Source organism: Solanum dulcamara, chromosome 10, assembly GCF_947179165.1.
Source record: "Solanum dulcamara chromosome 10, daSolDulc1.2, whole genome shotgun sequence".
NCBI classification, from domain to species: Eukaryota; Viridiplantae; Streptophyta; class Magnoliopsida; order Solanales; family Solanaceae; genus Solanum; species Solanum dulcamara.
The window spans coordinates 69,160,658-69,174,519 of NC_077246.1; the positions used below are offsets into that span (position 1 = coordinate 69,160,658).

At 37.5% G+C, this 13,862-nt stretch overlaps 2 protein-coding genes across 2 annotated transcripts; one reads left to right on the forward strand and one right to left on the reverse strand.

Annotated features, from left to right (window-relative positions):
- Positions 1-70: 70 nt before the first annotated feature.
- Positions 71-2,233, forward strand: LOC129870051 (lignin-forming anionic peroxidase-like). Its single transcript, XM_055944630.1, has 4 exons — positions 71-369; positions 455-646; positions 1,458-1,623; positions 1,699-2,233. The coding sequence occupies exons 1-4, from the start codon at positions 160-162 to the stop codon at positions 2,085-2,087; spliced, it is 957 nt and encodes a 318-aa protein (XP_055800605.1). The 5' UTR covers positions 71-159; the 3' UTR covers positions 2,088-2,233.
- LOC129870049 (pseudouridine-5'-phosphate glycosidase) lies at positions 1,958-13,468 on the reverse strand. Its single transcript, XM_055944628.1, has 14 exons — positions 13,227-13,468; positions 12,941-13,052; positions 11,733-11,843; positions 7,142-7,224; positions 5,654-5,713; positions 5,500-5,560; positions 4,196-4,302; positions 4,022-4,099; positions 3,226-3,271; positions 3,018-3,138; positions 2,826-2,911; positions 2,564-2,648; positions 2,418-2,459; positions 1,958-2,004 (listed from the first exon to the last, which is right to left on the reverse strand). The coding sequence occupies exons 1-13, from the start codon at positions 13,305-13,307 to the stop codon at positions 2,453-2,455; spliced, it is 1,038 nt and encodes a 345-aa protein (XP_055800603.1). The 5' UTR covers positions 13,308-13,468; the 3' UTR covers positions 1,958-2,004; positions 2,418-2,452.
- Between the last annotated feature and the right edge of the window lie 394 nt (positions 13,469-13,862).

Below are 13,862 nucleotides of genomic sequence, written 5' to 3' on the forward strand. Positions count from 1 at the left end.
TTAAACGTGTCTAGCAGCCATTAGTGACCAAAAAAAAATAAAAAATTAGTGCCTATAAATAGAGTCCCTTAAACATTCAATTTTCATCATCTTCATTAATTCTACTTAGCTAATTTACTTATTTTCTTGCTATAATATATAGTATACATTCTTTAAATTATGAGTGCTTCAATTCGATCTTATGCTATATTTTCTATTTTTTTGCTTTCATGCATGCAATGTCATGCACAACTTTCCGCGACGTTCTATGATAACTCTTGCCCTAATGCACTCAACACGATTCGAACCAGCATTAGGCAAGCAGTTTCACGTGAACGTCGCATGGCTGCTTCCCTTATTCGTCTTCATTTTCATGATTGCTTTGTTCAGGTTTAGTTGAAAGATTATATTATTTTTTTTCATGTATCTTTTGACGTCAATTGTTGAAATAATGTTATATTGGTTGTTGATTTAGGGCTGTGATGCTTCGATCTTGCTTAATGAAACCACTTCAATTATAAGTGAGAAAACTGCGTTGCCAAATCTTGGATCTGTAAGAGGTTATGGAGTTATAGATGATGCAAAAGCTGAAGTGGAAAAGATTTGTCCTGAAGTGGTTTCATGTGCTGACATACTTGCTGTTGCAGCTCGAGATGCATCAGCTGCGGTAATTAGTTCACATAGTATTTTGTTTCTTAGTTTTCCGTCTATTTCAAAAAGAATAACCTAGTTTGACTTGACACGATACGGGGTGTAAGAAAATAAAGAAGATTTTTCAATCTTATGGTCATAAATTAAAGTTATGTCAAATGTACCAAAATGTCTTTTAGTATCTGTTTGGCTTAACTTATTTTAAACAGCTTATAAGCTGAAAACAGCAAAAAAATAAGTTGGGGTAGCTCAACTTTTTTGGGGGGGGCTTATAGGTTGTTTTTCAGCTTATAAGTTGTTTTAGATATATTTAGCGCCTTTCCAAAGGTAAGCGGTTAGGTTGACTTTGGAAAGGCTACTAAGGACCGGGTGAAGAATGAAAAACGTCCGCTAAAGCCCACGGGATAAGGTTTGGACTTTTTCTTTCCTATCAGAAATCCTCTCTTTCACTTGGTGAACCAACATAGCTAAGCCGACCCAATTGTTTTTTTGAGCTTATTTTAAGCACAAAATGACTTTAAGTTGGCCAGCCAAATACTCAAAAAAACTGAAAACAGATTATAAGCAACTTATAAGCCAATCCAAACGGACTCTTAATCTTGTAGTCTTAAACATGTCACACAAAAAGCTGAAATTTAAGTGTTGCCAAAAAAGAGAAAATGTCATTCTTTTATAAACAGACTAAAAAGGAAAGTAGGTCATTCTTTTTAAAACAAAAAGAATATTTTCTAGACTACCATAAATAAAACAAGATATTCATGACATCAATACAAGTTAAATTAGTATGTACTATATAGTATTATACTTATACATAAAACCAATAATAGGTAGGAGGACCATCATGGACAGTAAAACTTGGAAGAAGAGATTCAACCACAGCAAGTAAAATAGTTGCAGAAACAGAGATTCCAAATCCATTTGAGTCTCTAGATAGACTTATTTCTAGCTTTGAAAACAAGGGACTTAACACAAGAGACATGGTCGCGTTATCAGGTAATTCAAAATATTAATAAATTCGAAGAAAAATAGAATTTTATGGAAACTAATTTTTTTTTCTTTGATCTTTAGGGGCTCATACAATAGGTCAAGCACAGTGTGTTCTATTTCGTGATCGAATTTATGGCAATGGAACAGACATTGATGCTGGTTTTGCTAGAACTAGAAGACGTCAATGTCCTCAAGAAGGAGAGAATGGAAACCTTGCACCTCTTGATCTTGTTACACCAAATCAATTAGATAATAATTATTTCAAGAACATCGTCGATAAGAAAGGTCTTCTTAAATCAGATCAAGTTCTTTTCAATGGAGGATCAACAGATGGTATTGTTACTGAATATAGTAATAGCCCTAGAGCTTTTGCATCTGACTTTGCTGCTGCTATGATCAAAATGGGAGATATTAGTCCTTTAACTGGTCAAAATGGAATTATAAGAAAAGTTTGTGGAAGTGTGAACTAGTTCTTAATTCAAATATGTATTATTTCTCTTAATTAATATTTATTCAAGAATATGTTGGATTCTGTTTTTTTATATAACTATATATTTGTATGTTTGATGTATTGAAGTGTATTATATGAAGACGTTATACATATTCAAAACTCTTATCTATTCAGTGTACATTGAATACCACATGAAATGAAATTATATCTTAATTCACATCATTAGAATTCTAGATTATAAAGGGAAAATGCTGCATTAACTTAAAGTTGGTTGCATAAGTAACACTGTTTCTGTTCCATATGCTGAAGACGCAGCTTCCTTCAGACTCAAAGACCTCAAAATGCTTACCTGAGTTGATACGAAGGAACGCGAATATAAGAGAATTACAACCTGAAAGGTAACAACACCGGCTTTTCTTAGCACATCACTGAATTTGTTGTAAAAATCAAAAGAAAAGGAACAAGCAGAAATGGTAACAGATTGAGTGCACCAACCTTTTATCACTATGGTTTTGAAGCTGGGCAAGCGAAACAGCAATTTTAGCACCAACCCTCGCATTATTTTTCACGAGAGCAATGTCTGAAACTTCATTAAAGAAACTACAAAGATGGACCAAACTGAAGGCCATGATTTAATTCAGGTTGCATTGTGGAAATGATTGATAATGATTTATTGTGACATTCCTCTTTCTATGTCAAGATTTTAAGGAATGATCTGCTAACTAAATAGTGTATAGTAACATCAGTTAAAGGATACTTGAAGCCAGAGATGCTCCACCAGTAAGTTCATTGACTCTTGCTAGCAAGAACGGAGTTTCAGCATTGCCAGTAATCTTCTTCTCTCTGAGTTGGAAATTCCAACCCAACATTAATATGCATGTGGAAATAGGTAATGAGTTGCAAAGAACCATGTACTTCCGCAAATAAGAGGATTCAGCAGAATACTTACCGTGCTTCTTGGATAGCTTGTTGTATTGCCGACTCAATTAAACTTCCAGAAGCAGAATGCTCCCTTGGAATGGGGACTGCTATCAAGATTCCACTCTTCCGCTCGAGTCTTATGTTCGCATCTACAGTCAAAGTTAAAGAATAGAAATAAAAACCCTATATTTAACAAGTAAATGAATGAAGGATGAAAGAGGTTTAGGGCTGCTTGCCAATAACTCGAGCACAATGTTCTGGTGATTCTACTCGAGCAGGAGCCTATGTTTTATGGCAAAAGATAACCAATTAGAAAACATGATGTAATGTTCATTATAAACATAATAAAGAAAAATATGATCTTGTGTTAACTGAAATTATATGAGACTGCTCACAAGTTATGGTATCCAAACATTCCAAAAGAAAAGTAATCTATTCACCTACGATATCAGTTAATTTTCTTCTGAACCACAAATCATTTCCCAATAGTCAAGGGAATGAAAATTTTTGAAAAAGAAGAAGAGAAGAACCATCTTTTGACCATGTCAATGCTTGGTGTTGACGAGCAGCATATTTCAGCATGTAACAATGTCTGATCCCTTTTTCCTATACCTCACTCTTTCACGGTTCAGTAGAGCAATCTACTCCCTCTGTTTCATTTTATAAGGCGGTGTTCACCAGGTACGGTGTTAAAGAAAGAAAGGCAATCTTTTAACTGGTGGTATTAAATATGTACTGACATTCCTATGGCTACAAGAGTGTCATTAGGGTAAAATGAGAAGTTTAAATTAAAGAGTTTCAAAATATAGAAATATGTCATTCTTTTTGGAACACACCAAAAAAAATGAATGACGACACAGAATGAAAAGATGGTGTACTACATAAGAAACTATAAGTTAAGATAATTCTATCGCCAGCATAAGTTGGTGTACTCTTTGTATTTTGGGAGGGTTTCTATGACTGTTTTAATAGTCCACTTTGTTTGAAACATATAACAGGAGTTAATCATAGGATTAATGACAAAATGTGAACCTTGCAGCCACTGGTTTGTGTGAAGAAAGCAGGGAACTCATTGGTTTTATAAGCTGCAACAGTAACTCTTTGAGTTTCCTGTAGGTCAAGATAGGAAAAGAAAAAGTTGAATGTCCAAGATATCCATTATCATATATAAGAGATCTGAAATTAAATAACAAAGTTGGTACAAACCAAATATTCAAGTGTTCGAGGAATATCTAGTATCGATTTTATACCAGCCGAGATCACAGCCACAGGAGTATTTCCAAGCTCAGTAAGATCAGAAGAAATATCCATTGCTGTAAAAAATAAAATGCATAAGAACTACTCAAACATAATAAATAAGTAAGAAACAAATGCAAATAAGAGAAGAAAAGATGAAACCTAAGGAAGTTGCTTATTTTGTTACGAAAAGTTTGCTACCTTAAACTAAAAAGGCTTGAAGAGATGCTTTAAATGACAACCATGTAGACAACGAGTTTATTGGAAGCAACCTAATAATCCACCTTGTTAAGAAAATCGACCGTGGGGCTAACTCAACTTTAAAAGCAAACTCATGAGGTGAGTTCTATCCAAGATAATATGAGGTGACAATAGTCAATTCCCTCAACCAATGTAGGGCGCTCTAACTCCCTACACGTCCTGGACATCTGAAGCATGGACAGCATAATATGGAGCCAACATTGGATAAACCAAGAATAGGGGTGGGTCTAACTTTAATACCATGTGGTAAATAAAGACATATGAGAAATGAATAATATTAAGACAAGGACATTCGGTCTAACTCAACCTCAAAAGCTAGCTTTTGAGGTGAAAATTGTCAAGACCATGTAAGGAGATAATAACTCATTCCCTCAACCTATGTGGGACACAATTACACCCCTCCTCTGCACGCCCATGTCTGGAAAGTTGGACCGCGGACAACAGGTAAACTAAGAATAGAGATGGCATTGACACTGATATCATGTTAAGAAAATGGACGCTGATCCTCACACAACCTTGCTCATAAGGCATGGATCACCCAAGATCATTTAAGTAGAAAACGGTACATAGTGATGGACACTCTAAGCACCTCATATTAACCAGGTCTTATGCCACTTACAGAAGTTGAAAATCATTATTGAGTCAATATTTGGAACTAATCAGTAAGATAATCATCAGAAGAAACTTCATATTGCTCCTGGTAACAGGTTGGATTTGGACACCCTAGTTTAGTGTCATTCATGCTTAATTCATATTGATGATACCGCTGATCACTTACCAGTCTCTACATGAAAATGTCCTTCATATGCATCATGTTCTCCATGACTCCCATTCTTGATTTTATTTATGAATCAAATATTTGTTTGCCAACTATTGTCACAAAATACTCAAAGAAATTTGACAAGCTATCATTCTAATTTAAAAATCAGATGCTACCAAGCAAAATGCATCATTCTAACATCACCACAGATTATGAAGTATCAAAGCACATATATAAGTGTCGACTCACTTACTGTTCTCTCCATGTCTATGTACTCCTCCAATACCTCCAGTAACAAATACTGGAATACCAACCTACAAGATACAGAAGATTTTTTTACAAAAGATCCGGATAAAATACAGAAAAAACAAGAAAGTTACTAGAAAAATACTGTATTGCAGTCGTACCTTCGAAGCAAGATACATTGTTGCAGAAACAGTAGTTGCCCCATTCTCCCTGCCTGCCATCTAGGGAAAAAAAATACAAACAATAACTCAGAGAAAACTTAATTTGACAGCTTTGTGGCAGTTTCCCAAGAATATTTGGTAGGATCCTGGCAGATATCCAAACATATGCTCTGAACCTTTTGAAAGGGAAAACTTAAAGATATAGCATGTATCTAGCTTCTAAGGCTTAAAACACATGAATAACAGCAGATGTCAATGAGAGACACAAGGTAGAACAAATTATAACAATGTCCAAAAGATTGCACGTCAAATACTGTTACTTATGCGTGAAAGGTTACCATTCAACAGATGTGCAAGCAAAAGACGAAAAGAACCAAAAGAAAATAGAACATTTGCATAGGTAAAGTGAAAACAGTCTTTCGCAACAGCAAATGAGAAACAGATACATTTGTTTTTTCAACAAAGAAGAATGAAAAATATGTCTGAACTCTGACCCAATCGGATGTGGAAAAGTCATGAAGCGAGTGGATTTTTGGTAGGGTAGGCAATTTTCATAGTGATGTGGGTGGACTCATATTAAAAGGCTTGCAAGTTTGAGGGAAAAATATTTATTAATGTAATCTTGAAGAAAAGTACTTCAAGAGAATTGAAGCAATCTTATCGTAAATCAATGTTAGTGGTGCATTGTTGGAACAGCATGTCTAAGAAGAGAAGGAAATTCTAGTTAATGGAGAACAAAAGTCAGGCTTCGGGATTTGATGCCTTCAGGACAAAACCATATAAGTGAATGATCAGTTCTCTTTCAATGTGAAGGCTGATAATACATGATACGTACTATTTAACAAGTCCTCACATAGTGGGATTATACTGGGTTTGTTGTTGTTGTTGTTGTACTATTTAACAAATGAGACGGCTCAAGCTGTTTGAGCAAAGAGCTTTTTCAGCATCTTTGGTATGTTTTCGGAAAAGAACAAAGAACTAGAAAGGATTTAAAAGTAAAAAGTAAACCTTATTTTTAAATTTAATAGTCACGCTTCCTCAAAATACTTAAAACTGTGGTAAAGGGAGGAATAATCGATAAGTAAGCACATCTTGTTATAAAATAACTATCTTCCTAGAAATATTTGCAACTGTAAGAAGGGAGTGTAAAACAAATAAGCATAAGATAGTCAAGCTGTGGTGAAGCATATTTGTAAACTTATATAGTCATCATCAAGACACACATTATTCTGCCAGCATACATTACAAAACAAGCTATCTGTGGCCTGCTGTTTTCTCCATACCCGTGAAGCTTTTTCATGTCACATCTCAAGATACACACACACACACACACACACACACACATATATATATATATATATGTATGTATATTCCTCAAGCTAGTGAGATTTAAGTTTCAGCAGTCAAAACAAATATTTTAACAAATAAGATAAAGGCAAACAAGATGTAGTTGCTCAGATTAAGTCGTGTAATTTGAAATTGACTTACAACAAGTGCAATGTCTCTACTAGCAGTTTTCCGAGCTTTGCTACCAAGACGTGCTAGAATCTCTAGTTCTTCTGTAGTCAAGCCTACCATAAAGAATATAATTCATGGTTAAAACATTTGACATGCTACTATGATTCCCTTGTTAAAAGAAAGTTAACACAAGAGTATGACAACTAGGAAATAGCCTAAGGTCATGCAAGTATTTTAAGTTTTACCATTTCAGCAGTTCACAGACTTCTGTAGTAATGATTGTAATATTCTGGACTCGTGTTCTCATTTTTCACATTTCCTCACGAAGTGTAAGTTTAGCAAATAATTTATCAAAGATTCAAAGCTTCTGTGGAACATGATGTTCTCGAATTAATAAAGTACAAGATGGAAATGGCTCACAGCAGAGAAGCATAGATGCTCTAAAAAAGGTTACTTTCCGCACCAAATTTCTCATCTTCACATACCATTTCAAAAAAAAATCTCACTCCATTTCTCATCTTCACATTGATCACTCACATAAACTGTCCAAGTAAATTGGAAAGGTCAAAACTTTCAGACAACTGTCAGATACTCATGGAATATGCGTCAGCCATATGCCAGTGCTGGCTGTTCGACATTTGTGGTTTTTCAAAAGCAATATAGATTGTAAGTAGGATTGTTGATTAGCTGCTAGAGACGCCTTTTCACAGGTTCTGGATGTTCACGATCAACATAGCAAAGCTTCTTTATCTTCATCTTCTGAACGCACACCAAGTGTTTGATTAATTGTTTGTGTGAAGAGAAAATACGATATTCGGTATAGGATTTGAACCCAAAACTCAAGATCATTATAGATCTAGATCTAAATATCCAATTCCGGCGAAGCTCCAATTTTTCCGGCGAAGCCTCTTTTTTTTTTCCAGGTGTACAGATCTGGATTCCCGGTGACGAACAACCGCTACAACCGCTGCAACTCAACTCCGTACGCCGACGTGAACAGTACTCCGACGTGAGCAGTATTTTCCGGCGGCAACCAGGTTCATTTCTACCGGAGTTGGTACCTCCGGTTTTTATATCTTTATATATCTATTCTTTGTTCATATACTTGTCGTTACATTTTGCCGACTTTAGACCCCCGAATAATTTATTAGTTCATACGCATTTTCGTGGCTTTGGATAGTAATGGTAGACTAGGGTCATGTTCTCGCTCATGGACGGGGACGAGGGTAAGGAGGGGTAAGTGGGTTAAAGGAGCGTCTAGACTGAGAATAGGTTCTTGGAACATTGGGACGTTAACGGGTAAATCCATAGAACTGGTTAAGATTCTAAAGAAGAGGAAGATTAATATAGCCTGTGTCCAGGAGACAAAATGGGTAGGCTCTAAAGCTAAGGAGGTAGACGGGTATAAGTTTTGGTTTTCTGGTAAATCGAAGTATAGGAATGGGGTAGGCATTTTAATAGACAGTGATTTAAGGGATCACGTGGTGGAGGTTAGGAGAGTCAATGATAGAATGATGTCGATTAAAATGGTCGTTGAAGGGATCACGTTGAACGTTATTAGTGCTTATGCGCCGCAAGCGGGCTTACGCGAGGAGGATAAGAGGCGCTGTTGGGAGGATTTGGACGAGTTAGTGGTAGGCATACCACCTACTGAGAAGCTTTTCGTGGGAGGGGATTTTGATGGGCACATCGAGTCTATTTCAGGAGGGTATGATGATGTACATGGGGGCTTTGGGATAGTAGTGGGGATGCGAACGGTATGTGGGATAGGACAACTAGTTGTATTAGGGTTGTAACAAGGGAAGTGTTAGGAGTCTCGACAGGTAGTCGTAGACAGCATCGAGGGGACTGGTGGTGGAATGGAGAAGTGCAAGGGAAAGTGGAAGCAAAGAAGGTGGTGTATGCTAAGTTGATGGAGAGCAAGGATGAGGTGGAGAAGTGGACGAATGGGGAACTATATAAGATAGCGAGGAAGGAGGCGAAATCGGCGGTTGCAACGGCAAAAACGGCAGCTTTTGAACGCCTTTATGTTGAACTAAAAGAGAAAGGCGGAGACAGGAAGTTATTCAGGCTAGCCAGGGCCCGGGAGAGAAGGGCACGCGATGTGGATCAAGTGAAGTGCATTAAAGACGAGCACAGAAAAGTATTGGTAGAGGAGACCCTTATCAAACAAAGATGGCAGTCATACTTCCATAAACTTTTGAATGATAGAGGGGACAGAGAAATTGTGTTGGGAGATTTGGAACATACAGGAAGGAGTCACGATATTGAGGGTTGTAGCAGTATTACGGTTGATGAGGTTAAAGGTGTTGTTCGTAGGATACGCTGGGGAAGAGCGACCGGACCTGATGAGATCCCTGGAGAATTTTGGAAGAGTGCGGGCTCGGTAGGTTTGGAATGGCTGACTAGGTTATTTAATGTCATCTTTACGACTGCAACGATGCCCGTAGAATGGAGGTCGAGCATCATGATCCCTCTATACAAAAACAAGGGGGATAGCCAGAGTTGCGACAACTATAGAGGTATTAAGCTTCTAAGCCATACTATGAAAGTGTGGAAAAGAGTGGTGGAGATGAGGGTGAGGAGAGGCGTGTCTATTTCAGAGAAACAGTTCGGATTTATGCCGGAACGCTCAACTATGGAAGTCATCCATCTTATGAGGAGACTAATAGAGCAATATAGGGAGAGGAAGAGAAACTTGCATATGGTATTCATCGACTTAGAAAAGGCTTACGATAAAGTCCCATGAGAGATACTATGAAGATGTTTGGAGGCTAAAGGTGTACCGGTAGCGTACATAAGGGTGATCAAGGACATGTACGAGGGTGCCAAAACCAGGGTAAGGACAGTAGGAGGGGACTCAGAACACTTCCCAGTTGTGATGGGGTTGCATCAAGGATCAGCTCTTAGTCCGTTTCTATTTGCCTTGGTGATGGATGTATTGACGCGACAAATTCAAGGTAAGGTGCCATAGTGTATGCTTTTTGCGGACGACATAGTCCTCATCGATGAGACTCGTAGCGGAGTTAACGCTAAGCAGGAAGATTGGAGACGCACCTTGGAGTCTAAAGGGTTTAAGCTGAGTAGGACCAAGACAGAGTACCTAGAGTGCCAGTTCAATGAGACACCTCAGGAGGTTGGCGCGGAAGTTAGGCTCGGGGACCAAGCCATCCAAAAGAAAAGTAGTTTTAAGTACCTTGGTTCTATAATGCAAAGCAACGGGGAGATCGACGAGGATGTCACACATCGTATTGGGGCAGGATGGAGAAAATGGAGGCTCGCCTCCGGTGTGTTGTGTGACAAGAAGGTGCCACCACAACTTAAGGGCAAGTTCTACAAAGTGGTGGTTAGACCAGCTATGTTATACGGGGCGGAGTGTTGGCCAGTTAAGGTCTCCCACGTGCAAAAGATGAAAGTTGCCGAGATGAGAATGTTGAGATGGATGTGTGGGCATACCAGGAGCGACAGGATTAGAAATGAGACTATTCGAGACAAGGTAGGAGTGGCCTCGGTGGAAGACAAGATGCGGGAGACGCGACTGAGATGGTTTGGGCATGTGAAGAGGAGAGTCCCAGATGCACCAGTGCGGAGATGTGAGAGGTTGGCCATGGATGGTTTCAGAAGAGGTAGGGGTAGGCCGAAGAAATATTGGGGAGAGGTGATCAGACAGGACATAGCGCATTTACGACTTACCGAGGACATGACCTTAGATAGGAGGGTGTGGAGGACACACATTAGGGTAGAAGGCTAGTACATAGTGGCATTATTCCCCCTTATCCGTAGGCGTATTAATGCACTATGATTTCTTGTACTCTGATTTATGGTATTTATGTTATTATCTAATAATACCTACTGTTTTTTGTGTTTTGATTATTTCGTTATCTACTTATCTACTTTTAATATTCTTGTCTGACCTTTTTCTATGCTTCTATTGAGCCGAGGGTCTTTCGGAAACAGCCGTCCTACATTGGTAGGAGTCAGGTCTGCGTACACTTTACCCTCCCCAGACCCTACGATGTGGGATTTCACTGGGTTGTTGTTGTTGTTGTTGTTGTATAGAAGTCAATGTGCATTACTGTAGCAGTGTATATTTTGAAGAAACGCTAGTACTTTGTAAAAAAATCCATATGGAATATGCATCAGCCATATGCCAGTTCTGGAATATAATTGAGCATAGAAGTCAATGTACATTACTGTAGCAGTGTATATTTTGAAGAAACACTAGTACTTCATAAAAAATCCATTTCTTTCATAAGAGAAAGATGTAAATGTTAGAGTTACAAGCACTCATCAATTTAATTGAGCTTCCAAAAGTCGAAAGTTAGCATGAGTATGGAGTAAACATATAAGCAGAAAAAATGAAGACAATTTGGTATCTATTGATAGTTAAGATGGCATATTAATAATCCAAGAACAAAGAAGTTGACGTATATTGCAGATTACTCTTAATCAAGTACAAGCAGAGTGCCATCAGGTCTTTGGATACTTTAAGTTTAGGATAGATGTAATGAACTCAAGAGTCCTAGAACTCAACCCCACTTTCATGCCAAAGTACCTCCAACCAAGAAAAGAGAAAAGAGTGGATAAAGAAAAAAGAAGAAATGAAGTCTCAGATAAACACCTATGCATGGTACGCCATTCAGAATAGCGATTGTGGCAGGTACAGCTCCATTCTCCCTCACAATGACCTCCAACTCTTTCGCTGTCTCGAAATTCTGAGGATACGGCATTCCTGGAAACAGCAAAAACAAAAAAACCATAGTTCAAAACTATTATCAATAGAACATAAATGAGAAAGTAATTTCATCTCCTTAAGGCTAACTAACTGAATACATGTAAGGTTAAGTAAGGCCAACTACTGAAATGCATTGTCGCAAAGTCCAAGTCTTTGCTCAGTCTGTCAGTATGCTTGATGCACAATAAGACCCATGATTGATGAGGTAACACATTGATCATTCAAGTAACACGATATTTCCGCTGTGTAAATGTAAAGCAGAAGTCTCCATCTTTTGTTTTTCTATTTTATTTGGGAGGGCAGGGTATGGGAAGATTGAACAGAGATCAGGGGCAGACCTACTGCATAAACACGGTTCACCAGACCCACAGCTTTCGGCTCCGAATTTATATATGCATATACGTGAAAATCCATTAAATTTGGTAAATATTAAGAAAACTGAACGAACTGCTTCAAGAGAGCAGTGGATGCATAGACATTTACTCCTAAAGCCACCTAGGATTCTGAACTCATTGACATCTCATCCCACAACTACCCCTCATGGAGATTAAGTTACAACATCGCTTCTCATTCATATTTCCTTTACATTCTGTTTTACGAAGTTATCTTCACTAATACGTGCTTTAGATTGTAACAACAATTAGTGCATAATGTTTCATTTTATAATAACTGAAACTTAGTGGATAATGGGCCCGCCCTCCTACTCTTCTCCACGATGGCTAGACGCCCATAGTTTGAAGCTCAATAAATAATGGACCCGCCCCTCTACTCTTCTCCAGGATGGCTAGTGACACAGAGTTTAAAGCTCGATGAATAATGGGTCCACCCCTCTACTTTTCTCCACGATGGCTGGTGGCACACAGTTTGAAACTCAATGGATAATGTACCTGCCCCTCTACTTTCTCCAGTTCAATACAAGACTTTTGCCTTCAGATTGAAACCCGTAAAGTGTGTCTAACGCACACATCACAAGTTGCACTCTTACCGCTAGTACTAAGTACTAGTACACAATTTTCCTTCAGTTGAACTAATAACACATATAAAATATAAGCAAACAATAAACACTGAGCAGGGAGATCAAAATCTTCTCATACCATGAGATATTATAGTCGATTCCAATGCAACAATCGGGCTTCCATGTTTTAATGCTTCTGTTACCTCCCGTGATATCTTAATCCACCCCAAATTTTGACCATCTGAGCCAGCCTATAATGAAGCAACGAAGAAGAATGAACATGTAAACCATTGTAATTCACCACAAACTCAAGTTCAATGTTCATAAAAATAGGCATATTTCCATAACGGAATTTCTAGAAAATTAAGGCATTTGTAATTACAATAGTATTACACAATCTCAGTAACAGAGTTTAGCGGTGGTACCTTAGAAGCAGAAGAAGCTGCTGCTGCTGAAGTGATGTGTCGACTAAGGATTGCTAGTCTAAAATCAGCGGAAGAAGCCATTAATGATGAAATAACTTTGATTTTGCAACTTTAAGTTTCAACTGAGCTTGATTGTGATTTACAAATCGCCGGCGACTTCAACTCCGACGAGTAAACTGTGAAGTAGAAATTGCTTAATTAATTAATTTATGGAGAAAATTTCAGAAATAGCCAATTTTGAACTTGTAATTGATGCTATATAAGTTGAGAATGTTAGAATACGTCAAACATATTGTTTAATAATCCTATTGTATAGTTTTCTTAATTACTCTCCACATTTGTTATAGTTATTAATATTTGTATATCTCCCTATATTATATAAATTAGGTTTTTCCTTTTATATATCTTGATACATTTTTATAAATTAAGCTTTCAAGGAGATTGTATATATTTGCTTTTAGAATTGTATATTCACTTTTAGATTTATACATTCACTTCTAGATTTGCTTTAGAGATTTACATATTCGCTTCGAGATTTACTTTAGAGATTTATATATTCACTTCCAGATTTGTATATTTGCTTTCAAATTTGTATATTCTCTTCTAGATTTGCTTTAGAGGTTTGTATATTCGCTT

What these genes read in the sequence shown, in the direction of transcription:
- LOC129870051 (XM_055944630.1), top strand. Translation starts at nt 160, where the DNA reads ATGAGTGCTTCAATTCGATCTTATGCTATATTTTCTATTTTTTTGCTT. An exon ending in TTCATGATTGCTTTGTTCAG is followed by an intron (nt 370 to 454) that starts GTTTAGTTGAAA and finishes TTGTTGATTTAG; the next exon opens with GGCTGTGATGCTTCGATCTT. An exon ending in CTCGAGATGCATCAGCTGCG is followed by an intron (nt 647 to 1,457) that starts GTAATTAGTTCA and finishes AACCAATAATAG; the next exon opens with GTAGGAGGACCATCATGGAC.
- LOC129870049 (XM_055944628.1), bottom strand. Translation starts at nt 13,307, where the DNA reads ATGGCTTCTTCCGCTGATTTTAGACTAGCAATCCTTAGTCGACACATC. An exon ending in CAAGCTATCCAAGAAGCACG is followed by an intron (nt 2,912 to 3,017) that starts GTAAGTATTCTG and finishes TTTCCAACTCAG; the next exon opens with AGAGAAGAAGATTACTGGCA. An exon ending in TGGAGCATCTCTGGCTTCAA is followed by an intron (nt 2,649 to 2,825) that starts GTATCCTTTAAC and finishes ATGAAGTTTCAG; the next exon opens with ACATTGCTCTCGTGAAAAAT.